The sequence below is a fragment of the Salmo salar genome, chromosome 13 (genome assembly GCF_965601325.2).
Source record: "Salmo salar chromosome 13, fSalSal1, whole genome shotgun sequence".
NCBI lineage: Eukaryota > Metazoa > Chordata > Actinopteri > Salmoniformes > Salmonidae > Salmo > Salmo salar.
The window spans coordinates 52,752,408-52,778,830 of NC_138303.1; the positions used below are offsets into that span (position 1 = coordinate 52,752,408).

The following is a 26,423-nucleotide window of genomic DNA, read 5'->3' on the forward strand; positions in this document are numbered from 1 at the left end:
CGTAGCAGACACTTTGGTCCAATGTGACAACAGTTCACGCAGTGGGGTATGTGACCCCAGTGGAAATCGAACCCAAAACTCTGGTGTTGCTAGTGCCATGTGCTTATGAACTGAGCCATGTACAGGACCACTACAATAATTATGTAGAAAACGATACTTTGAAATACAATACATGATGGAAGATGTATGATTGCCATTTTTAGCTCCTACAGTGCAGTAATACAATATCAATACAATACACAAATAATCCATAAAGTCCAAAACAGTAAACATGTATCCAAAATGAAGTTGGTTGGGGGGTTCATACTGCTTTAGAAGGCCAGCAACCCGGAGTCGCCTCTTCACTGTTGACGTTGAGACTGGTGTTTTGCAGGTACTATTTAATGAAGCTGCCAGTTGAGGACTTGTGAGGCGTCTGTTTCTCAAACTAGACACTCTAATGTACTTGTCCTCTTGCTCAGTTGTGCACCGGGTCCACCCACTCCACTTTCTATTCTGGTTAGAGCCCGTTTGCGCTGTTGTTCGAGATCTTCAGTTTCTTGGCAATTTCTCGCATGGAATAGCCTTCATTTCTCAGAACAAGAATAGACTGACGAGTTTCAGAAGAAAGGTATTTGTTTCTGGCCATTTTGAGCCTGTAATTGAACCTACAAATGCTGATGCTGATACTCAACTAGTCTAAAGAAGGCCAGTTTTATTGCTTCTTTAATCAGACCAACAGTTTTCAGCTGTGCTAACATAATTGCAGAAGGGTTTTCTAATGATCAATTAGCCTTTTAAAATGATAAACCTGGATTAGCTAACACAATGTGCCATTGGAACACAGGAGTGATAGTTTCTGATAATGGGCCTCTGTACGCCTATGTAGATAGTCCAGCTACTATAGTCATTGACAACATTAACAATGTCTACACTGTATTTCTGATCAGTTTGATGTTATTTTAATGGACAACAAAATTAGCTTTTCTTTCAAAAACAAGGACATTTCTAAGTGACCCAAACTTTTGAACGGTAGTGTGTCAGACTTGGATTCACCATGCAAAAAGGGTTTTCCCCAGGTGCGTGAACAATGAGGATATTCACTGCGATTTTGATGAGAACCTATGACCAAATGCTAAAGACAGGCTTGATGCAAACTAGTGCCTTTAATTTCTTTCATTTGATTATATTGTGAAAGATGTCTTCGATGATCACACCTTTGATCACACATGAGATAGAAATTATGAAAATGTGATGTTCAATTATTTTTAAATAGGGAGTGCAAGTGTATTGCCTAATGTGAAAACAGTTTAATGTACTGTAGTTTATGGTACTGTAGCATACCACATTCAAAGGGTAATTTTGAATCATGTATATTACATTTTTTTTTTGCTATTGGATTAACTGGTTGTTTAAATAACTAAATTAAGAAGGTATCATTATGTTGTGTTTTGGTGATTAAACCAATGCATGGTTTATATTTCAGAGTAAACATTTTGGATCAATGGTTGTGTGGTGAAAGATGTCTACAGAATGCACAATGAAAGGTTTTAAATGTAAGACTGACTGCGTTACAAGTGTTACCAGTTTGGAGTTTTGTACTACTTTGAAAATTCACAACATACTTTTGAAAAAAAAGTAACTCCGTATTTGATTTAATAATTACATCACTGACCGGCAACAGTTTGTCCTACTGAAAAACCACTGGTGAGGGTGTGTGGCTGTCACACAAGGTGTCCTTCAGGGGTCAATATTGAATCCACTCCTCTTCACAATTTACCTCCCTCCCTTGGACAAGATCATGCAAATTCACTGTGTTCATTGACTTCTACTGCTATGCATCCACTGCTATGTTCATTCACTTCAACTGCTATGCTATGCTTCCACTGCTATGCACAGCTCTCCTTCTCTGCCAAAGAAATAGTACTGAATAGAATAAATATATGTTTTTTGAGTGGCATTCAATTCATTGGATTTTGATGCCATCTTCTCCGTGTTCTCTTCATCAGCAGTGGCATGGGAGCTCGGGACAAGCCTCTCTACCTCACTTGAAGCTGAAGGACCTCCAAAAGTCAAGACTCCAGGGAGTTTACCAATGTTCATTAACAACAACGTCAATGTATCTTTCTCCTCCTTGTTTTTTTCTGAAGGATTTTTAAAATCCCAGAGACTGCTACTACTTCACATATTTGCCAAGCACTTAGACTGGACAGGAGCCTTGCTTCTTTTTGACATGAATGTTCCATTTTGTGGGGGGTTAAGCTTCAAGCTCACATCAACATACTGTACACGAAGACAAAAAAATGTCTTCTGGCTTTGTTTTGACATTTTCAAAGTGTTACATTTTTCTCCTCTTTTGCTTTTCCTTTGGTCTTACTCAGTTTTGCCACGTACTGCCCACTTTTGGGAGAAACAATGCTGTAAGCATATTCATTGTAGGGGTCTATGTTAAGATTCTCATACAGGACCCTAGAACCTAGTCACCTCACTAAGGGAGGATACAACTATTTCAGCAAAGACAGACACCCCCTGAAATAAAGCAAAAACACAAAGTGAAATTAGAAAAAGGCAACATCCTTACGTCAACCCAGCTCTAATTAAGAGCTTTCCCCACTTTTTTTTTTCAAAGTGATTGTAAATATCTACCAAGATGGAACCTGCCCCCCAAAGCCTAGATGTGTGTATCTAGCCACAGTCCCTTGCTTTTTTTCTTATTTTTTTTTTACATTATTTTGTTTGGTTATGTGATTTTTGTGCGAGCTGGATTCAGTGAGGGAATACACACACTAAATCTTGTGTTAAAGCTCTGTTCACTGGTCTTGCTACTTTCTAGCCTGTCCTCAGGATGTGACTGGACTGAAGAGGTCAAAGGTGAAATCTCTTCCTTAGTTTAAACCTCTCCTGGTCCACCCCCCCCCCCCCCCCCCCCCACTCCCCAGCACCACTTGTATAGGTGTAATAAAAAAATTGTTGCTAAATGTGAAATGTTACTAAAGATAAAAGCATAACAGTGGGTTTTAAAGTTTTTGACTAGTTTTATTAGGTGTTTTAGAAATTGTGTTGAATTCATCTTTACACTTTTTTGTGAAAAAATGTCATTCTTTAAAAATTTGTTTTTCACTGTAGCACAATTTAAGTTTATAAGGAATGGTCACTGGTAGATATTTAATTTGTGTACAAACCTGCGAAATGTACTTTTAATTGTAAAGCCAGCGATGAAAGAACCCATTTAGTTTTGTTGAATAACATGTTTATGGACACAATATGGTCATTCTATTTAAATCGATTGACTGGTTTCACATATTTATGAATGATATGAAGTAACATTTTGGCTTGTTTTCATCAAGGTGCATTATTATTATTATTATAAAATTCCATGGTAATTTGAATAATTATTATTTGTACATCACTTGTTGCTGGTGCATTGGCTTTTTGTTTTCTTTTGTCAGTAATAAAATGTAAGTGGAAAATAAACTCTGTGTCTCTGTTTATTTTGACTTGTTCTTATTGGGTTTTTCACGTTTACATGGTGAGGCTAGCGAGTGGACAGCTACTTCCTCTCAAGGCTTGGCTGCCTCACGTAATAGGCTGACTCCAAATTCTTCACCCTGCTTGAAAACTGCATTTACACATTTTCTCTCAAGAATTTTACAATGGTGGTAACTTCTTACAACTAATTCTTAAAGTATACCCACCATGTACAGTTTTATGTGCATACTGTATATCAGTTATTTAGCTGCTAGTTTTTTAGCTGCTAGACATTTTTGTTCACACAGCATGTTTTCATTTTCATCAGGTTAGACTATGAAGATAAGAAGACTATCCGAGTTAATGCAGTGTGCGCGGTACTGCTAGGCCTACCTGAAAATGAAAAAAAAGAACACTTCTGAATTTCACAGTTGGATTAGAGGTAGAATTTTTTGGGAATCTCTCTCTCCTTCTCTCCTTCTCTCCTTCTCTCCTTCTCTCCTTCTCTCCTTCTCTCCTTCTCTCCTTCTCTCTTTCTCTCTCTTTCTCTCTCTTTCTCTCTCTTTCTCTCTCTTTCTCTCTCTTTCTCTCTCTTTCTCTCTCTTTCTCTCTCTTTCTCTCTCTCTTTCTCTCTCTCTTTCTCTCTCTCTCTGCAAAACATGACAATATAGTGCCCTCTAGTGTTAGCGTGAAACATGTTTTTAAACAATAACTGCTGTAAAACGAATGTTTCTGAATCCTTAACAGGGACAATTCGATTTCACTAGGAATTGATCCCAAAATGCTAATGTTGTTAATTGTTTTCAGAGACTAAAGTGTGGATTGCAGTCACTTCTTGTCTATAGACTGCTTTCAAGGTAAGGAAACAAATATCTAAATATGGAAAATGGCTGAATGTAACGCCCTGGCCATAGAGAGGGGTTTTTGTTCTTTATTTTGGTTAGGCCAGGGTGTTACATTGGGTGGGCGTTCTATGTTCTTTTTTCTAGGTTGGTTTGTTTCGTTGATTTTGGCCATGTGGCTTCCAATCAGGCACAGCTGTAGTTTGTTGTTGCTGATTGGGAGTCACACATAAGTAGCCTGTTTTTCCTTTGGGTTTTTGTGGGTTTTCTGTTTAGTGCTTTCTGTTTCGTTGTTGGTCTTTCTCTAACGACGGCCGTTACACTGAACTATCCTTTTAATCGTGTCTGACAAAATGTCTGTATAAAATAGAAAGCAGCAAATATCATGCATTTCTTAGCAGTTACATCCAAAAACATTTAGCATTAAAGGCAGCATTAGGGAAATACTAATGATGAAAAAATATATATTTACATTTCATTTCAGTCATGAATCATCACGTAGTCCAGACAACAGCAGTGATGCTGTACAAAGATTCTGAATAGCACTGAATGAAAACATGTTTACTGAAAACATGTTTACTGAAAACATGTTTACTATACAGTATCAGGTATATGGACTACATACAGTTTCATTTTCCGTTCCCGTTGAAGTTTCTCAGGATTTATTAATAGATTATTTTAACACCACAAAATAATATTTGTTTCTACATATTTCATCTTTCCAGCGTTTCTCAGCTATAGGGGAAACAAGGATAAAAAATCACATCTCCAATTGAAATTGATAGATTTTTAAGGTGACGTGAGTGATTAGGCTGAAATGACAGTAGGTTTACTGTACCTCCAGAGTTCATCATCATACAAGGCTGCCTCTTGCCATTGTAATTGTTGTGTTCTCCTGTGTGCCAGCAAGCGTAATCCAATCTTGACCCGTCACTCCAAAGCCACCCGGTTCTGTAGGAAACATTTAATTTATTCAACCAGAGCAGATGTGAATCTCTTTAAAGCCACAAAATTAGGCTCCGTACACACTCAAGTTGTACAACTGATGTACAACGCATTTGGCAACGGTTGTGATACAATTAAGAGTTTTTTGGAAACTACACAAGCTTTGTGAAGACACCAGATAATGGTTGTGTAATAATTTCTGTACATACAAACTCTATGTTGTATCACAAAAATGTCAGATGTATCACAACCAATGTGTCAAATGTGTTGTACATCATTTGTACAATCTGCGTGTGTGGCTCTGTGCTAAGTATTCCCAAACATACTGTGTAGCTTGGTGTGGCGTAATGCATGGGCACTGTACCTGAACATGGTCAAATCCTACGATCCAAGGATAGGTTAAATAATTCGTATGTCGTCTCACCAACTCTTGCACAAAGTGATGCTCTGCTGAACTGTGTACAGACGCAAGGTTTGCCCCAAAGTGCACGCAGTATCACTATAGGGGGACTGAGAGAGTCAGTACCGACAAGTGAGTTTGTTACAAAACTGTATATTTTTTAGACTCAATATAGAGTAGACAATGGAATCTTTCTGAGTGGAAGACATGTTTTATAATATCGGTGTACCTCTGCCTCAAGCCATGTCCTCTGCGTACTGACAAACATAAAGCAGAGGGATCCATATCTGGTCCAGCTGGAAGGACATGACCTGCTCTGTGTCTTCACCTCCTCAGTCTCTGTAGGGAAGAAAGACACAGGCAGTGCGACATCACTCAATATAAATACCACACCTCATCATAGGTTACATAGCCTGGCTGGGACAGACTTCTTCTTAGGCTCGGATTCAATTCAAGGCCCACTACAGAGAAGCGCACTGACTGCCAACGTTCACAGAGATCGCATTCATTGTAAATGCTGCGTAAATTACCTTGAAAAGGCGTGTTGACGGTTGTCCAGTGCAAATCTCTATAACACGCCTTGGATTGAATCCCAGCCTTACTGTTAGATGAAACACTCACCCAGAGGAGGAATCTGTTTAAGGTTAGTCTGCAGTAAGGGCTCTGTAACAGGGATATATCATATGTGATCAATTATGATGACGATGGAGTGTTAGCGAATTCAGTGAAGAGGTCAATTCAGACTTGTTACAGCAGGGGGCGATATACCACTTATCAAAAGGGCGGAGTTGTTCCCCATCATTGGCCTCCAGTAAGGGATCTGAAATAGCAACAGGTCTTATCAGATTTATGATAGCATTTACTAAATACAAATGTTGACGCACACACAATGAATCAATCATGTAAAGTGAAGCAGAAGGATGGTCAACAACATCGCCATGGTAATACATTTACATTTAATAGTTGAGAGAGAGAGAGAGAGAGAGAGTGCAAAGACAAATTCAGTGAGTAGTTCAGATGAGTAGCTGTAGTTGAATAGTATACCTTTCAGAGTGAATCACAGGTAGTTTCTAGGTTCTTCAGGGAGTCAGCTATATGTTCTGTTAAGCTGGAGAAAGAGGATAGCTTTTATACACCAGGCCACAAGGAAGCAACAATAATCTTCTGACAATAGTTAACTAATGCTGATTTATTTATTGGATAGCTTTTATACACCAGGCCACAAGGAAGCAACAATAATCTTCTGACAATAGTTAACTAATGCTGATTTATTTATTGGGTAGCTATTCCCGTAACACGCGTATGAACAGACGCATGCACGAGCACACACACGCGCGAACACACACACATTTCTTATTTTTATACTTAATCAATTAGTTACCTGTCTGATAAACCGAGTCATTACAAGGTTGTTGTTGGGTCTGACAGAAGCGGTGAGTCGAGTAACTAGTTCAGGTGATTAGTTGATTTATTACATTACAGGAAGAAATACACATTTGAAAACGTTACACGTGCTATGATCAGCAGGGAACCACCTCTGATGAACTTATGTGTTTCTTCACGTGATGTTCATAATGATGATGATCATGGTGGTAAAGAAGAAGAAGAAGTGCCCCCCAACTCCCCCTGTCTCAGTCCCTAGTGTCTATGCTTCAATAGTCTATGTGCCAGGGGGCTTGGGTCAGTCTTATATCTGGTATAATTATCCTGTCTTATGTAGTGTCCTGTGTCATCTTCTGTCTCTCTACCGTTCCTGCCGTCTCAACCTCTGAATGTTCGGCTATTTACTCCTGAGGTTCTGACCTGTTGCACCCTCTATAACCACTGTGATTATTATTTGACCCTGCTGGTCATCTATGATCTGACCTTAATAGACATGTACACAACCTCCACGCTCCACAGCCAGAAGAGGACTGTCCACCCCTCAGAGCCTGCTTCATCTCTAGGTTTCTTCCTAGGTTCCTGCCTTTCTAGGGAGTTTTTCCTAGCCACGTGCTTCTAGATTTGCATTGCATGCTCTTTGGGGTCTTTGGGGTTTAGGTTGGGTTTCTGTATAAGCACTTTGTGACAACTGCTGATGTAAAAAGGGCTTTATGAATACATTTGATTGACATTTGAAGCACAAGATGATGAAAAAGAACAAGAACAAGAAGGAATAAGATGAAGACGAAGAAGACAATAATGATCAGAAATTCAAAATACCATTGATTGTTGTGCACAAGCACATTATAATCAATAACATTATGCCATAATCCCAATAAATAATAAAGTAAGGCATTGGCAAAAAATAATGCAAATGAATCTGTGAATTTCTGACTCTTTGGCTAATATAGAGGTGACAGAAGACAACCAAAAGGCACAATGGTGTTCACTGTACTATTTCCCAAGGTTCACTGATTTGACCTTCCATTTGATTTTATTGCATATTCCATTTTTTTTTTTACTTAAGTGCCAACTTTAGGGCCATGTTCACATCAGAACTGTTAACATCACATGTCTCGTACAGAGGGATTAGCTAAACATAATTTTACATTTATACATTTTACATTTATAAAAAATTAATTCAAGGTCTAGAATCTTATACAGAAAAAATGACCATTTGGGATGATGATTTGAAATAATGTCTTAAGTCTTAAACAGAAAAGAAATTGAAGCCCGTTTTTTAACTACAATTTCAATGGTGAGATGACATCACAGTCAGAGACACTGTCAAGTCCTGACCAGTATAAGGGGTTATTGGTTATTGTAGTTTGGTCAGGACGTGGCAGGGGGTATTTGTTTTATGTGGTTCGGGGTTTTATGGGATATGTATTTATGTAAGAGGGGTGTTTGATTTATGTGTTCCGGGTAATGTTCTTGTTTTGTATTTCTATGGTTTTCTATGTTGTGTATTTCTTTGTTTGGCCTGGTATGGCTCTTAATCAGGAACAGCTGTACATCGTTGTTGCTGATTGAGAGTCATACTTAGGTAGCCCTGTTTCACCTGTCCCTTTGTGGGAAGTTGTTGTTGTACTGCTGTGTATTAGCATGCAACACTGTTTTTGTTTTGTTTTGTTTGTTTGTTAGTTACGTGTTCAATAAAGTTAAGATGAGCACTCAACCCGCTGCGCCTTGGTCCATTACGTATGATGACCGTTACAGACACCTCTGTTTGACAGATGTGTATATCAAGGTTTTTGTTGTCATCAGCCAGACCAACAAGGAAGTATGGGTACAGTCTCTCAGTAAAGGTGTCTTTGTGAGCATAGATGTGTGTCATATCTTTGGGGTCGTAAAAGGACACCTCCCCACTGGTGAAGTCCAGCTGCGCTCGGATCTCACACTGGTCAGATCATCAGACACAGAGAGACAGGGGTTTGCAGTGTTAGGGTTCAGAATCACAGGAGTGTATTGGACCAACTCCTTCTTCTCTCAGACTCTGAACTGCAGGTTTCCCAGGGGTTTGGCCACGTTGAGAAGCGCTCCTGAGACCAGCTGTGGACCCGGGTGTGCGTTGTTCTGGGTGTGTTTGTAGCTCATGAGGAATGTAAGGTCATCATTCTACAGGTCTTGTTTCAGAGAGATCTGCTGCTGAATTCTCTCCATCTCTCTGGCGATATTCTTCTCCTCTGCTGTTCTTCCTGCTTCAGCCCAGCCAGTCTGGCCTGAAGCAGGATGAATTTGTCAGGAGACAGTTGTGTATCATGTTAAGAGTGAAAGTTACAAACAGTCCCTCTGTAATGATGACTGATGGAACAAATTCACTCTCAATTTCGACAACCCTGTCTTTATTTTCTTTGCTCTTTATTACACATTGTGTAGATATTGTTATTGCTATCATCTAATGTTGACATTCCAACTGAGCTCCACCTTGATTTTAGTGACACATTAACCTTCAATCTCTATGGTGCCTGACAAAGACTTTTGGTCAAAAGGCATCACGCCATGCATAGCTGTATTTCTAGGCCATAGAGTTGGATAGAGGCCACACCTTTGCATCTTTGCCATAATGGCATTCATGACATCATGGCATCCGTGACATCATGAGCAGTGCCACTGAGGGCAATCTCCATTTTAAAGTAGTACATTTCTTCTTATTCTACTTCTATAAGTTTATCGACAGTCAGTAATCAAGGGTGCATACCACCACCTGGAGTGTGTTGTCTGAACAGGCATGAAGCCAAGCTATGGTGATTTACTGCCACCTGCAGTTATCAAATGTTTGCTCGGGAGTGTTGGAATTATGGTATCCTTCCGTAGCCCATAGGAAGATGCACCCATTTGACTAATTCAAAATTGTAAAAGTCGTCAATGGCTCAGGCCATGCTAAAACAGGCTTCATAACAAGTGGGCCCACTATCTAAATCTATGAACCAATCTACCATCTTTAATATGAACCTCAGTGGATCCGCGACTGGCTTCAAATCACAGAGGCAGCATCCTCATTTCCTTTCCTAGCGGATATGAACTCCTTTCCCAGAGCATGCCTCAATCTTATTACCATTTGGGATACTAGCTTTGGAAATCAACACAGAAACAATCGCAAAAGTCAAGACTAATATTATCCAAACACTTCATATCAGATGATGATTATGGAGTACTGGGTATAGTGGTTGTATTCCGAGACCCTCATATAGCCAATTTTGTTCTTTGGAGATGTGTTATCTTGTTGTGCCATGCTTTTTAAAATGATTTTAGTGTGGTCCCTTACGCTCAGGGAATGGGTTGTTGTCTGTATGCAGCCAGTGTCTGCTGAGCTTTGCATTAGCTGACTTTGTTTCCCATGAAAGTGCATAATAATACAAATCCTTATTTATTTTAGATAGACAGATGCAATAAAGATGTTGACACATTCAAAGCATTGCACCATCATGCTTTAGCTTGCAATTATTTCCAGCATCACTCCCTAGATGGGTTTTAAAATTACAACGATAATACAATAAAATGTGTGAAATATGTGAAATAAAAATGTGTTAATTAATTTAGCAATGAAGACACAGACCTTTTGAACAAAAATAGTTTAATGGTACATACCCATCATGGTCACTGACATTTAAGTCACAATAGCTGACAGAGGTACAATTGTTTCTTCCGATTCAAATAATAAAAAGTATTTTACCATAACATTCAATACATTCAAAGGCTTTACCGTACATAATACGCAAGACTTTGTACACACCTGAACTATGTTGTGCGGTCATTTTGGGCCACAAAAATATGAAGGTACCCCGACAGTTTCTCCTTCATGCTGTCAGTCATGAATATACTCTTACAAGACAAAGATATCAGTAATCTATTTGAATGTCCCTATTCCCTATACTTCCTTGTTTACTCTATCTGTAAACTCTGTGCCTGTCAAGTTACTTCACGGTTTGTGCTTTCTGTAAGTGCAGTGACCTATTGTGCTATTGTCCCTACCTTCCTAGCAATTCAAGAATTCAATGAGGAAAATATTTTTTTATAATAATAGGAGCAGTTAACATTCTATACTGCATTGTGTCCCTAATTCAGTAACATGTACATGTTTGTGCTAATATTTTGTGCCTCCAGAATTTCATTAAGACTCTATTCCACCCATATCGCGGAAATGTAGTGCTAAAGCCCAACAAAAATGTAAAGGCAATGTTCCCGTGTTGGCAGAGATGGCATTCATGGTAAACTCTGGATATGTCGGCTCAATCAGAAATTACCTTCACATTTCTAATGCTAAATCTGTAATGCGTCAGCGATACGGATTGTACAGTGCCCTTAGGTGTTTTGTTTGTTTGTTTTTGGCTTGAACTGGTCTGGCTTGGGGTCAGAAAAGGTTTGGACTGGGGTAGGGAAAGCTGATCTTAGATCTGTACTTGCAGTAATCGCTCATTCGAAGAGAAAAGACCCTTCAATATCCACTTATGATGCTCACAACATGACAAAAGTATACATCAGTAGCAAAATTGTCATGTTGGCTGAATGTTGATAATCACATTTCTGGCATGGTATCTGTACAAACAATAAAAAAACATTTATCAAATGTAATCGCCGAATATAATGGTAATAAAATGTATGGAAACCGGTAGCAAGTAGAGACAAAGAAAATTGACAGGCTTAATGCCATATTCATAACTGCTGGCATAAAACCATGACATAAAACAATGTTTACGAAGATTTCATAAAGGCATGGTTTGACATGCCTTTATGTATACAGGGCATTGGGTATCAATACAAGCAACTGACTTGTGTGACAATCTTAAGGCAACACATCAGAACAGATATCATATCAGAAATCCACTTTGCACAAATGTGCTTCGAATAGTAATCTGTCAAATAAATTAGTTAATGATTTGAAAATGTTTTAAAGTGAATTTGAGAATGGGAAATAACTATGTGTTCCAAACAATGGATTTAAAACTGATTGTAGCAATACAGTGCACAAATAGATGTTAACATTTGAATTGTAAATTGTTATCATGAGTGCAATCATGTCAAAGGGAAAATAAGGTAGTTTACAGAATGTGTGGTATGAGTTACCTGAATAAATTAATGGGTGTATCATAGATTGATGGCCATTGTTCAATCAACTTAGGTAACCAGTAGCTAGTTCCTTCAACTACACTGAGTTAAAGACATACCGTCAGTTAAAGTGGGGGTTAATAGTTACATAATTCAAAAGTCAAAATATGCAATTATCTTTAGTTAGATGAAGACCATTTTAAGACAAAGCAGGGTATTGTACGCATTATCAAAGATGCTTGGATGATTGTCTAGAGAACATACCAACACATTACTTTTGTTAAAAGAAATACATTTTCAATTTTTTTTTTAGATTAATTCAGGCCTATTGCAAACTGTGCAAAATAGGTTAAAACATATGAAAAGTAAAAAAGGTTAGTTTAGGAAAAATTTGAAAAAGTTCGAAAGTAAACTATATGACTGAAAAGGGGAATTGAATTGCTGGAGAGAGTACAAAGAGACAATACAGTAAGAAAATGCATGTAAAATACAAAATATGTACACCGAAGCAATTCGCATAAACCCCTACTTTACCAAGAGTCATGGAACTCTGTAACAAAAGCAACAATGAGTGTAAACATGTAATGTTCCAACTAAAACATTGACTCAGTCATCCTTTGTTGTTTCGACTTCTTCAGCTACTTCAGCTGACTCCTTCTCTTCACGTTCTTCTGGAACGGACATAAAAATCTTCTGGCAGAACAGAGTAAAGATCTCTGAAAATAGAAAAACACCCATTTCACATGAGTTATTTTCTGGTAGTCTAAAACTGAAGGCCACATTTAATTTGCAGGAATGGAAAGATTGCATGTAGAAACGTGTAAATGTGACTATTTTAAATTACCTTATGATTGTTTTTCTTTCAAACCCTTATTTACTTTGTATGTTCAATTTCATTTGGGTTTAAACATGCAAACTTTGCATTTGAGTAAAAACTTCATACAAATCTATTTGAGTGGATATTAACCTTAGACACAAAACAGCTTTTTACTATACGTGCAAAAACAAAAATGCCATTTGCCACAAAAGAAAAAACAGGAACAAAATCTCCGGCCTTAACTTTGCAGTACTGTACATACAGACAGAAGAGTTAAATGTATATCCAGCTCACCTAAGATCTTCTTTACAATGTGGGGCTTCTTCCACTTGTTCCCCAGAAGATAGGCGGGGATACCGGTGAGGATGATCCCACTGCCTATCAGGCACTCGAAGGGAGCTGCCCAGAAGGACACCACGATCATGAAGACACAGCCCAGCACAAACACCACAGGGACCACCAACCAAATCTGCCAGGGAAAATAAGATAGGATTCATGTACACAAAGCCAATGGTTACTGGATGAAACAAAAATGAGCTCAGCTTCATATCACTTCAAACGTTCTATCGCACTGTGGATGGAAAAATGTATTCGACTTCCTCCGGGAACATAATATTTTAATTGAGTAGGACCAGGGCCGGTCTTTGCCATTCTGCCGCCATAAAAGTGAGGCCAAAAAATGCCACCCCCCAGAAAACTAGAATAGTCCCAGTAAGCAAAATTAAGTTGAAAATGCACGTAAAATACGTATTTTCCAGACGTTCAATTTAGTTTCTGAATGAAAGGTGAAAAGTTTTTTGGTTTAAAATACATATTTTCTGGACGTAAAAAAAAATAATATTTTCCGGATGTTGAAATTAGGTTCATTTTCAGTTCTGAATGAAAGTTGAAAAAACGTATTTTACAGATGATGAAAATACTTATTTTACAGACATTGAAAATATGTATTTTCTGGACGTTGAAATCAAGCTAATTGTTGGTTCTGAATGAAAGTTGAAAATCATGAATTTGTAGACGTCTATGTTTGGGTCAAATCAAGACATTTATGATTGGTTCAGACTTGGTCTGGACCGGACCAAAAACCAATGTCCGTGGATGTGGAAATCAAGGCCAGTCCAGAACAGCACCAAAAAAAAAGAAGTCCAAAAGGTATTGGCATTCCTGATGCCTGTGACTAATCAATTTGGCTATTTAAGCTCTAAATATCAGCTACCCAACTTTATCAGGAGTTATCGCAAGACTATTTGCAAGCCTGTGGTTACACAGCGTGAAATGCAGAAGTATTTACTTTTTCACTATGATCAGCTTGTCAAAAATGGACAGATTCAAACTTGAAACCACTGACAATGGGTTGAAACTCCTGGACAACAGTTGTGATTTTCCATTATATATTGTCCATTTCTCTTTGACCTGTCCTGTTTTTATGATATTTTGTTTGATAACATGACAGCACATTTTTTATTTGATTGAGCGCAATTTAGGTTAGGCTATTTGATCGGAGAAACCTGCATGATGTAAAAAGTGTCCATCTTATTACATTGTCATACATTTTATCTCCAGCTGCAGAAAAGGCCACATACTCTTTCTACCATATCCTATATCTGCTACATGATTTATGTTAGATAATTGTTTTTGATGGAACGTTGGTGGAGCGCTGCAGAGATGTGTCTCTCCAACAGCATGCTGGAGAGGCATGCTGGGAATGGACAAGCAAAATATATCGTGCACCTTCCTTTGACAAAGTGTGTACTGCATATCAAAGGGCGGCATCAGCATTTACCCAAAAAGCCCATATGCCACTGGTTGAGAGAAACTGTCATTGTTTTTGGGCAGAATTATGTGAGGTTTTATGTGTTGTTGTTGGAGGTGCGTCTTCTTCAGTTTAGCTGTCGATCCGCCTAATCCTGCCTAATGACGGGGCCGGCCGTGAGTAGGGCCATAAGACATCAAATCAAATCAAATTTATTTATATAGCCCTTCGTACATCAGCTGATATCTCAAAGTGCTGTACAGAAACCCAGCCTAAAACCCCAAACGGCAAGCAATGCATGTGAAAGAAGCACGGTGGCTAGGAAAAACTCCCTAGGAAAAACTCCCTAGAAAGGCCAAAAACCTAGGAAGAAACCTAGAGAGGAACCAGGCTATGAGGGGTGGCCAGTCCTCTTCTGGCTGTGCAGGGTGGATATTATAACAGAACATGGTCAAGATGTTAAAATGTTCATAAATGACCATCATGGTCAAATAATAATAATCATAGTAGTTGTCGAGGGTGCAACAATCACGTCCGGTGAACAGGTCAGGGTTCCATAGCTGCAGGCAGAACAGTTGAAACTGGAGCAGCAGCACGGCCAGGTGGACTGGGGACAGCAAGGAGTCATAATACCAGGTAGTCCTGAGGCATGGTCCTAGGGCTCAGGTCCTCCGAGAGAAAGACAGAAAGAGAGAAAGAGAGAATTAGAGAGAGCATATTTAAATTCACACAGGACAAGACAAATACTCCAGATGTAACAGACTGACCCTAGCCCCCCGACACATAAACTACTGCAGCATAAATACTGGAGGCTGAGACAGGAGGGATCAGAAGACACTGTGGCCCCATCCGATGATACCCCCGGACAGGGCCAAACAGGCAGGATATAACCCCACCCACTTTGCCAAAGCACAGCCCCCACACCACTAGAAGGATGTCTCCAACCACCAACTTACCGTCCTAAGACAAGGCCGAGTATAGCCCACAACGATCTCCGCCATGGCACAACCCAAGGGGGGGCGCCAACCCAGACAGGAAGACCACGTCAGTGACTCAACCCACTCAAGTGACGCACCCCTCCCATGGACGGCATGGAAGAACACCAGTAAGCCAGTGACTCAGCCCCTGTAATAGGGTTAGAGGCAGAGAATCCCAGTGGAAAGAGGGGAACCGGCAAGGCAGAGACAGCAAGGGCGGTTCGTTGCTCCAGTCTTTCCGTTCACCTTCACACTCCTGGGCCAGACTATACTTAATCATAGGACCTACTGAAGAGATAAGTCTTCAGTAAAGACTTAAAGGTTGAGACTGAGTCTGCGTCTCTCACATTGGTAGGCAGACCATTCCATAAAAATTGAGCTATATAGGAGAAAGCCCTACCTCCAGCCATTTGCTTAGAAATTCTAGGGACAATTAGGAGGCCTGCGTCTTGTGACCGTAGCGTACGTGTAGGTATGTACGGCCGGACCAAATCGGAAAGATAGGTAGGAGCAAGCCCATGTAATGCTTTGTAGGTTAGCAGTAAAACCTTGAAATCAGCCCTTGCCTTAACAGGAAGCCAGCGTAGGGAGGCTAGCACTGGAGTAATATGATAATTTTTTTTGGTTCTAGTCAGGATTCTAGCAGCCGTATTTAGCACTAACTGAAGTTTGTTTAGTGCTTTATCCGGGTAGCCGGAAAGTAGAGCATTGCCGAGGTCCTTCACAGTTTTATTTGAGACGACTGTACAACCATCCAGATTAATTGTCAGATTCAACAGAAGATCTCTTTGTTTCTTGGGACCTAGAACAAGCATCTCTGTTTTGTCCGAGTTTAAAAGTAGAAAGTTTGCAGCCATCCACTTCTTTATGTCTGAAACACAGGCTTCTAGCGAGGGCAATTTTGGGGCTTCACCATGTTTCATTGAAATGTACAGCTGTGTCGTCCGCATAGCAGTGAAATTTAACATTATGTTTTCGAATGACATTCCCAAGAGGTAAAATATATAGTGAAAACAATAGTGGTCCTAAAACGGAACCTTGAGGAACACCGAAATTTACAATTGATTTGTCAGAGGACAAACCATTCACAGAGACAAACTGATATCTTTCCGACAGATAAGATCTAAACCAGGCCAGAACTTGTCCATGTAGACCAATTTGGGTTTCCAATCTCTCCAAAAGAATGTGGTGATCGATGGTATCAAAAGCGGCACTAAGATCTAGGAGCACGAGGACAGATGCAGAGCCTCGGTCTGACGTCATTAAAAGGTCATTTACCACCTTCACAAGTGCAGTCTCAGTGCTATGATGGGGTCTAAAACCAGACTGAAGCGTTTCGTATACATTGTTTGTCTTCAGGAAGGCAGTGAGTTGCTGTGCAACAGCTTTTTCTAAAATTTTTGAGAGGAATGGAAGATTCGATATAGGCCGATAGTTTTTTATAATTTCTGGGTCAAGATTCGGCTTTTTCAAGAGAGGCTTTATTACTGCCACTTTTAGTGAGCTTGGTACACATCCAGTGGATAGAGAGCCGTTTATTATGTTCAACATAGGAGGGCCAAGCACAGGAAGCAGCTCTTTCAGTAGTTTAGTTGGAATAGGGTCCAGTATGCAGCTTGAGGGTTTGGAGGCCATGATTATTTTCATCATTGTGTCAAGAGATATAGTACTAAAACACTTTAGTATCTCCCTTGATACTTTAGTATCTATCCTTGAACATATGCCCTGTTCAATACTTTTCAAATGCACTTATCTGACATGACATAACTGGTGAAAGAAATGTATAGAAAATCTGGTGTACACCAATTCAGCCATGTCAGATCAGTGATTACTTCAAGGTTGGGATGAAGGAAGGATGCATTTGAAGAGTATTCAAACCATAACCTGAGCCTCCCAATGAGCAAAATTGATTGAATTATGTATTTTCTAATTTTTTTAAATGTATTTTCAACTTCTTGTGGTCATAGAGCTGTGTACAGTAACAGTACCTTGATGGGCCTCCTGAGCTCTGGCTTGGTCCAGCGGAGCCACAGCAAGCCGGCGATCGCCATGCCCACACACAGCCAGGTAAAGAAGCTGAACAGGTTGATGACCGAGAAGATGTCCTTGGACAGGGCGTAAAGCATGGACAGGAAACACTGCAGGAAGAGAAATCATGTATAGACATTGGGCTCATGTATTAACCCAAATTCCTCATTTCATTTTGTGATAGCTAATTGCGTTCTCCAGCTGCATAAGTACGTAGACTATACATTTGCATTTACTTTACACGTTTACTCCACACCCAACTTTCTTTCAGTGAAAGGTTACCATTAAAATGCAGTAAATGTACCACTTTATTGATACATTTTTTTTATTGCAATGGAAATAACTACTATTCAGTTACTATGTAAGATATTTAGTTGTGCTGTATCTACAAACTAATAATCTGTGCCAGATTGACTTGAGTAGATGACTATGATTATAGCTTTGCCCAATTCTGGGTTCTGAAATGTAAAATTCTGTCTAACCAAGGATGGCATTACATTTGAGATCAATTCAGGGACCAATGGCAGTACTCACTGTGAAAATTAGGGAGGGCACTGGGGTGAAGAGGTCAGTGTGGACCAATCCCAGTGCAGCAGGGAGCTGACCCTCTCGAGCGCCAGCATAAAACAGCCTATAAGAAGAGGCAGACGAACCCTGATGATTGAGTGTTCTGCAGTTGTGCAGCATTTTGATAAAATCTCTAGCCTTTAATTAAAGTATCAAAGGACAATTAAAAACACACACTCTGTCAAGATATCTGTGTGTTGATTAGATACAGACCGTGCCGAGGTGAACAAGCTTCCGTTGACAGCTCCGAAGCAGGACAGGCCCACGAAGACAGGGATGAGCCAGGACATCACACCAAGATGGTATTCCCCAAAGATCTGCAATGGGAAAGCACTACCATTGAATACTCTCATTCCAATTCAACATCTCAATGTCCCGTGTGGCTCAGTTGGTAGAGCATGGTGTTTGCAACGCCAGGGTTGTGGGTTTGATTCCCACGGGGGACCAGTACGGGGAAAAAATGTATGAAATGTATGCATTCACTACTGTAAGTTGCTCTGGATAAGAGCGTCTGCTAAAATGTAAATGTATTATCTTTACCATTATTATGCTGTCTGTTACCTTTTTGTTAGCAAAATAAATGGCAGGAACTAAGGTAATATGAGCTCACTATTTTCCTGCTCCAAAACATGATCTTTAATAAAGCCATCCTTACCACAGCTACTGCCTCGGACTCAACCATCACACTCGGGGGGATAGTGGTGAAATAGGCCAGGTTGGTCAGTACGTACACCACGGTCACAATGGGCATGGAGATAATGATGGACAGGGGCAGGTTTCTGGAAACAAGGTCATCAATTAAAGATCATGTCATTGGGGGCACTCATAATGTGTCAGCCAATCACATTTGAGGTTCAGAGTCAACAGTGTGATTTGATCTAATATTGTGTTTAAATTCATGCAATTTTATGACTGTATTCAATGTGATTACATGAGTGTGATATTTGATAAATACTGTAAATTAGATTAGTAGTACTGTGATTTGTCTTGCGATCTAAAATGCACCATGGTTCATCCCATGCTTCATCACCTCCATACAGTCAATCAAGTGCAATTAAACCCAATCAAAATGTAATAGGATAATCATACACATATTGACAGGGTAGTTATGTTAACTCTGTACAATCCTCAACAAAACCTTAATCACACATAAGTCACCTCTCTGGATTGATCATTTCCTCTGTCACGTAATTCAGGTAATTCCTAAAGGAGAGGAAACAACATGATGCATTATATTCCAACATATACAGTTGAAGTCGGAAGTTTACATACACCTCAGCCAAATACATTTGAACTCAGTTTTTCACAATTCCTGACATTTAATCCTAGTAAAAATGTCCTGTCTTAAGTCAGTTAGGATCACCACTTTATTTAAAGAATATGAAATGTCAGAATAATAGTAGAGAGAATGATTTATTTCAGCTTTTATTTCTTTCATCACATTCCCAGTGGGTCAGAAGTTTACATACACTCAGTTAGTATTTGGTAGCATCGCCTTTAAATTGTTTAACTTGAGTCAAACATTTGGGTAGCCTTCCAGAAGCTTCCCACAACAAGTTGAGTGAATTTTGTCCCATTCCTCCTGACAGAGCTGGTGTAACGGAGTCAGGTTTGTAGGCCTCCTTGCTCGCACACACTTTTTCAGCTCTGCCCACAAATTTTCTATAGGATTGAGGTCAGGGCTTTGTGATGGCCACTCCAATACCTTGACTTTGTTTTCCTTAAGCCATTATGCCACAACTTTGGAAGTATGCTTGGGGTCATTGTCCATTTGGAAGACCCATTTGCGACCAAGCTTTAACTTCCTGACTGATGTCTTGAGATGTTGCTTCAATATATCCACAATTGTCCTACCTCATGATGCCATCTATTTTGTGAAGTGCAGCAGTCCCTCCTGCAGCAAAGCACCCCAACAACATGATGCTGCCACCCCATGCTTCACTGTTGGGATGGTGTTCTTCAGCTTGCAAGCCTCCCTCTTTTTCCTTGAAACATAACGATGGTCATTATGGCCAAACAATTACATTTTTATTTCATCAGACCAGAGGACATTTCTCCAAAAAGTACGATCTTTGTCCACATATGCAGTTGCAAACCGTAGTCTGGCTTTTTTATGGTGGTTTTGGAGCATTGGCTTCTTCCGTGCTGAGCGACCTTTCAGGCTATGTCGATATAGGACTTGTTTTACTGTGGATATAGATACATTTGTACCTGTTTTCTCCAGCATCTTCACAAGGTCCTTTGCTGTTGTTCTGGGATTGATTTGCACTTTTCGCACCAAAGTACGTTCATCTCTATGGGGCAGGACGTGTCTCCTTCCTGAGCGGTATGACTGCTGCGTGGTCCAATGGTGTTTATACTTGCGTACTATTGTTTGTACAGATGAACGTGGTACCTTCAGGCGTTTGGAAATTGCTCCCAAGGATGAACCAGACTTGTGGAGGTCTACAAGGTCTTGGCTGATTTCTTTTGATTTTCCCATGTCAAGTTTGAAGGTAGGCTTTGAAATACATCCACAGGTACATCTCCAATTGACTCAAATTATGTCAATTAGCCTATCAGAAGCTTCTAAAGCCATGACATCATTATCTGGAATTTTCCAAGCTGTTTAAAGGCACAGTCAACTTAATGTATGTAAACTTCTGACCAACTGGAATTGTGATACAGTGAGTTATAAGTGAAATAATCTGTCTGTAATCAATTGTTGGAAAAATTACTTGTGTCATGCACAAAGTAGATGTCCTAACCGACTTGCCAAAGCTATAGTTTGTTAACAAGAAATATGTGGAGTGGTTGAAAAACTAGTTTTAATGACTCCAATCTAAGTGTATGTAAACTTCCGAAGTCAACTGTACATTACAGCATCTAATATTAGATCCGTTTAGATTAGTAGCATAGCATCAACCTTCTGTAGGCTACACACTGGAATTAAATCTATAGTATATAACAAGCATCCTGTGATCAGTTTGTGTCCACATTCTGATTGTGTAGGTAGACAGTCAAAACACATGCTGTCACTGTTGTCACAATGTAATAGACATGTTTTTAATACCATGTGTAGATGCATTGAACCCTGGATCAATTGTGATTAGATCATCTTGATTAACGAAAGTCATATGATAATACCAGGGTCGTATTCACTACGCACAAAATAGAAGCAAACGGAAGCAAACTATTTGAAATTGTCCAATAAGAAGTGCTTGTTTACACTTTCCATTGCATATGGCTTTGAATTTTTATTTTTTATGTTGGAACCTAATACGACTCAGGTGTAAATGTGCCCTATGTGGTGTTGCAAAGGCCTTACCAGCCACCAAAGGCAAAGAGTCCACTGTATAGAGCCAACACAATGTTGTCGACTCCCCATTTGCTGCCTTCAAATGCTAATTCTGGTGTCAGGTATGGCACATCACCTGTTTAGACAGACAAGAAAGCAGCATTAGATGTCACTACTTGGCAAAAGGGACTGACTCCAATGAACAATGAACTGAGAATATAAACAGTATATTAAATGCATGGATGTTTGCTGCATGGAATATGGTAGACACACACGTGTACACACGCACAAGTGAGCGTTTTATTATGAAGCCATATAAAGTCAATTGTTGTGATGATTTGGCCCAATATGTTTTGCCTTTGCACACTTGCTATGTATGACTACATTTGACTGATAGAGATGACATTTTGAAAAATAAATGAAAGAAAATAGTTTTTTTTTTACATAGGCTGCACCCTCCAAACACCTAAACCTGGGTTAGTCCATCTGCCATTGATGCGCTGAGAATATAATAATGTTTGGGAGTTGACATTTTAAAATGAGGAGGGAGACCTTTTTGATGATAACAAACATCTATCCACTCAATTATTCACATAATATCCAGGCCAGTGAAAAGCCTACTATAGAGGCCTACATCAGAAAGGGAACATGCTGTCAGGATTGGAAAATGGAAAATGTTTGTTTTCTAATCCATTGTCTTGTCTACCTGTTCATTTTAGTTGTAAATGACAGCGCTTCCATTTTAGTTGTAAATGGCAGCGCTTCCATTGCTAGGATTGCCATAGAAGCACTGCTTAGTATACTGTACCTCTCTCTCGCTCTCTGCCCCTCTGTCTTTCTAGCTCTCTCTCGTCCCTGAACAAGCAGAAGGGTGCATACCTTGGAAGAGTTTAGTCCTTATTGACCATGTTGGAATAAAGGAACGTAATCTCTAGAGGCAAACAATGAGACTTCTATGAGTTGTGGCTATTTGTGGTCATCCAGGCCTATATCAAAGGTGCAGTGGCGATAAGATGAAGAGGGTTTACAACACTGCAAAACGGCAATCTCATCAAGATTTCTTTTAAATAGTTGTGTTGATTTTGAACTCAAGATAATCTACATGCCAAATTATCCGCCCAAGCGGTAAGATCATTTATCTTTGGCAAATATTTACTTTGCTTATTTTCAAGCATATATTGGGAGAAAAGTGGGGTAAAATATATTAACTTGCTTTGTAACAGAAACCACATGTCCTTGACTCCTAAAAGGATACATTTGGGTACAATGACACATTGACATATTAAAAGTGAAGAGGGGAGCTGGACCCCATCTTAGAGTAGTATGCACTGGTGATTGCTGATCTCTCTATCACTGCTCTCTTGTGGGCACAATATATCTGTACAATGTAAAGCTATGAGTCTTGCCTTCACCTTGTCCTGTCTCTCCGACTCTAGAATCTACATGAGAGGTAGAAGATGCTAGAGAGAGAACTAAAACAGACACCCCTTCTTTTCAGACGGCAGAGCGTTCATATTTCCCCGTCCTCCACTCTAGTCTTAAGAATCTTAAGAGCACAGCACAAGGAACAAGCTCATTGGCTAGTTATTTTTTTAAATATCATTTTTTAATTTTTCTCTGCATTGTTGGGAATGGATTTGGGAACAGCATTTCACTGTTAGTCTACACCTGTTGTTTACAAAGCATGTGACGAATAAGATTTGATTGATTGATTTGTTTTAGTTTCCATGGCAACCATATGCGCAGCGCCAAGGTAGCCGGTGTGGTCATGTGGCAGCGGGACCAGATGTAGTAGGGAGAAAAGGGTGGCTGCACAATGTATCATCGATGGGTGTGTTGTCTTTAAATACAAAGCTATTTTGCTAGGAATTCATGAGGGTGCAGATGGTTTAGCTATATCGCAGACAGTAGGCTATGAAATTTCAAAATAATTTGTAGCTTCACTTTAGTATTTTATAAAGAGATGGTTGCAAAAACACTGGATAATACACATGACTAGCTAAGCCGTGGTGAAATATGTATAACAAGCACGAACCTATAGACAGGATGTGTCAGACGTGTGTCTGACTTACCCACAGACACCGGTACATGTGTGCACTGGGTGTGTGAACTTACCGGTTCCGATCTGAATGAAGCCGAAGACGATGATGATGATCAGGGCCAGGAGCTTGGACGCAGTGAACAAGTCCTGGACCTTGGTGGCAGCCCGCACGCTGATGCAGTTCACAAAGGTCAACGATGCTGACCGAGGGAAACACAGGGTAGACCATGATTGACCCTCAAATGTAAATTGCATATGTTTGTTTTTTATTAATGTAATTTGTTATTTAAAAATAAATATACAGCAGAAGTGAGAGAACATCAGTGGGGAAAAACAGTCCCTTAAAAAAGACATAAGGGAGGCCAGCAAAATAGTAATTGAGTGAATACAGAAGTAGTAGCGGTAAACAAATATTAAATCATGCAGCTGGCTAAGAAACACCTGTTTGGTTGATGTGTGTTGCAGTACGTGTCAGTATTTGTATAGTTCACTAATAATATTTTTAAAACTATTATTTCTGCAATGTACAGGCCACCCCGATTCCGGAGGTAGAGATGGTTATACTCACTGAGGCAGAGACAAGCGATGAGCTTGGCGGCACTATCGGGCACACTGCAATTTGGGTAGAGGGGTTTGAGCAGGTAGGTGGCGAACACCAGCGACACCACGTACTGGGAGGACGGCCTGATGATCAGCATCTCCACCCACAGCTTGAGGAAGGCGGCCAGCTCACCGTACACCTACAATACAACTTTATTTGTCCAGCTGCAAACAACAGAGTTTTGGCTTCTGCTTGTTTCTCAAGCCCCGCAGATAGCACACAGACACACACAAACACAACCCCCAATACAACCACCCCACCCCCACACACACCTCCAGGATGTAGGTGTAGTCTCCGCCCGACTTGGTAATGGTGGTACCGAGCTCGGCATAACATAGGGCGCCCATGGTGGACACCACGCCACACACGGCCCACACCACTAGCGAAAGACCGGCCGAGCCCGCCTCCTTAACCACCCCGGTGGGTGTGATGAAGATGCCCGAGCCGATGATGGTGCCAATGATCATGCCCACACCATTAAAGAGCGTGATGCTGCGCTTCAGTTCAATCTTGCCGCCTGCCACCTTGGCTGGGATGGAGGCCTCTGCGGTAGGGGTGGTGGCTTCCATTGCGTTGGCAGCCGTAGGGGTAGGGGTGGATGGGGAGGCAAGCTTGAATGGAGGCTTGTCCAGCGACGGAGTCTGGTCAGGGTTGTCCGGAGCCGCCTCAGCTGCAGGAGGAGGGGGAAAGGTTGATGGAAGGGGGGTGACAGGGTGGGAAAGAGGGGGACAGGGTAGAGTTCATGAAAAGGGATTGCTGGCACTCTCCAATCGATGATAGTTCAGGAGTTGAGCAGCACATTGACTTTACATGGCCCTGTATTGTAAATAGACTGAACAGACAGGGAAGGAATTGATAAGCTATGCCATGAAGGGTAAGTAGGATAATGCAAGCACCATGACTTCTATTGGATGCTTATGAAAATCTGTGGTTTATAACACAGATGCCATCAGATGAATGCCAAGTTGACTAATACCACTCCAGTGCATCTTCGAACCTGTTTACCAAGACAGACTAGATCTCATTAACGCATTAATGCAGAAATGTTGAGTGTTTGTCTGTGTGTGTGTGTGTGTATGTATATGTGTGTGGGTGTGTGTATGTATATATATATATATATATATATATATATATATATATATATATATATATGTGTGTGTGTGTGTGTGTGTGTGTGTGTGTGTGTGTGTGTGTGTGTGTGTGTGTGTGTAAGCGCTGTCATAGGCCTTTCAGACAGATCAATTTCACAAGTCAAAACATATCCCCACTCTTAACCTCTCAGTAGCCCTGCAGCAAATCACATCATTAGAAAACCCTAGCTAGCCCTCATCCACCTCAAGATAGCTGTGCCTGAAAGCTGTACATGACCAAATACATATACAGTACATGAACATCCATATATAAATGCATGCATTGCTGCACCAGATTATGCAGTAGCCTGAGCATCTGATGCAACTCTGCACCTTGTGGCATCTAGGCTAGGCCTAGATGTGTGTGTGTTTGTGTGTGTTGTGCTGGAGCGGTGTACCTACCCTCCATCTTCTCCTGACCCTCAGTTGCCGTCTTCAAGCTCTCCTGGCTGCTCCATGGTTTCAGCTCCGGCTCTGCCATCCTGTTGTTCGTTTAGCCCCCTTATCTCTTTTACCCTTCCTTTTTTGCTCTCTTCCTCCTAGCTAGGCTTCCCTTACAGTCTCTCTTTCTCACACACACCCTCCCTCTGTTTCTCTCCTCCTCCCTCTTTTTCTCCTGCACACTCTATCTCTTGTCCCGCTTGTCTCCCTCTCTCCAGTGTGATAGTGAGTGCAGGAGAGGTAGCAGCAGACCTAGTGTGGTGCCTGATGGTGATGCTGCCACCTAGCCTACGCCCACTTCTGATGAATATTTGGAGAGATGGAGAGCTCAGCAAGAGAAGGGGGAACTAGGTCATTGTCAGCTTTTGGAGGGACTGCAGCCACGTGACACATATTTTTGTGCCGTGTGTGAGGCAACGATGTGTGTGTGGCTGTGTGTTTTGATGCGAGCGTGACACACGGACAAAGAATGCAAAAAGCTCCGACACTCCACCTAGTGGCCATGACAGGGAAGTTCATTGTCTTTGTTCTCTCTCCCGTGCTGAACGATGACTGGGGGAATAGAATGGGTCATATAGAATGCATCAAATCTAATTTGATGAAGTTTAAAGCCCCAAAAAGCCATCTTGGATGTCACTCTCCAAATATATACAGAGAGTACCGCATTTCCCTTGGGATACAATCCTTCC

At 40.5% G+C, this 26,423-nt stretch overlaps 2 protein-coding genes across 3 annotated transcripts in view; one reads left to right on the forward strand and one right to left on the reverse strand.

The window, feature by feature from the left end:
* Positions 1 to 3,453, forward strand: part of LOC106567461 (TOX high mobility group box family member 2) — a 133,197-nt gene extending 129,744 nt beyond the window's left edge. For both annotated transcript variants that reach the window (XM_045693375.2, XM_045693376.2), the window contains one exon: positions 1,989 to 3,453. In XM_045693375.2, coding sequence (XP_045549331.1) covers positions 1,989 to 2,031 — 43 coding nt within the window. In that variant the 3' untranslated portion in view covers positions 2,032 to 3,453. The remainder of the gene's footprint in view (positions 1 to 1,988) is intronic.
* A 7,163-nt stretch (positions 3,454 to 10,616) lies between these two features.
* LOC106567382 (large neutral amino acids transporter small subunit 1) lies at positions 10,617 to 26,130 on the reverse strand. Its single transcript, XM_045693377.2, has 12 exons — positions 25,696 to 26,130; positions 24,436 to 24,833; positions 24,131 to 24,302; positions 23,637 to 23,762; positions 21,552 to 21,657; positions 19,403 to 19,447; positions 18,900 to 19,023; positions 18,458 to 18,561; positions 18,212 to 18,308; positions 17,638 to 17,787; positions 13,217 to 13,391; positions 10,617 to 12,821 (listed from the first exon to the last, which is right to left on the reverse strand). The coding sequence occupies exons 1-12, from the start codon at positions 25,772 to 25,774 to the stop codon at positions 12,712 to 12,714; spliced, it is 1,686 nt and encodes a 561-aa protein (XP_045549333.1). The 5' UTR covers positions 25,775 to 26,130; the 3' UTR covers positions 10,617 to 12,711.
* Between the last annotated feature and the right edge of the window lie 293 nt (positions 26,131 to 26,423).

Bases quoted from the DNA above. Each gene is read 5' to 3' on its own strand.
- LOC106567382 (XM_045693377.2), bottom strand. From the start codon at position 25,774: ATGGCAGAGCCGGAGCTGAAACCATGGAGCAGCCAGGAGAGCTTGAAG. The intron at 21,658-23,636 runs GTAAGTTCACAC...CTGTCTAAACAG, and splicing joins CTTCATTCAGATCGGAACCG to GTGATGTGCCATACCTGACA. The intron at 18,309-18,457 runs GTCTGTATCTAA...CTCTTCTTATAG, and splicing joins AGCTTGTTCACCTCGGCACG to GCTGTTTTATGCTGGCGCTC.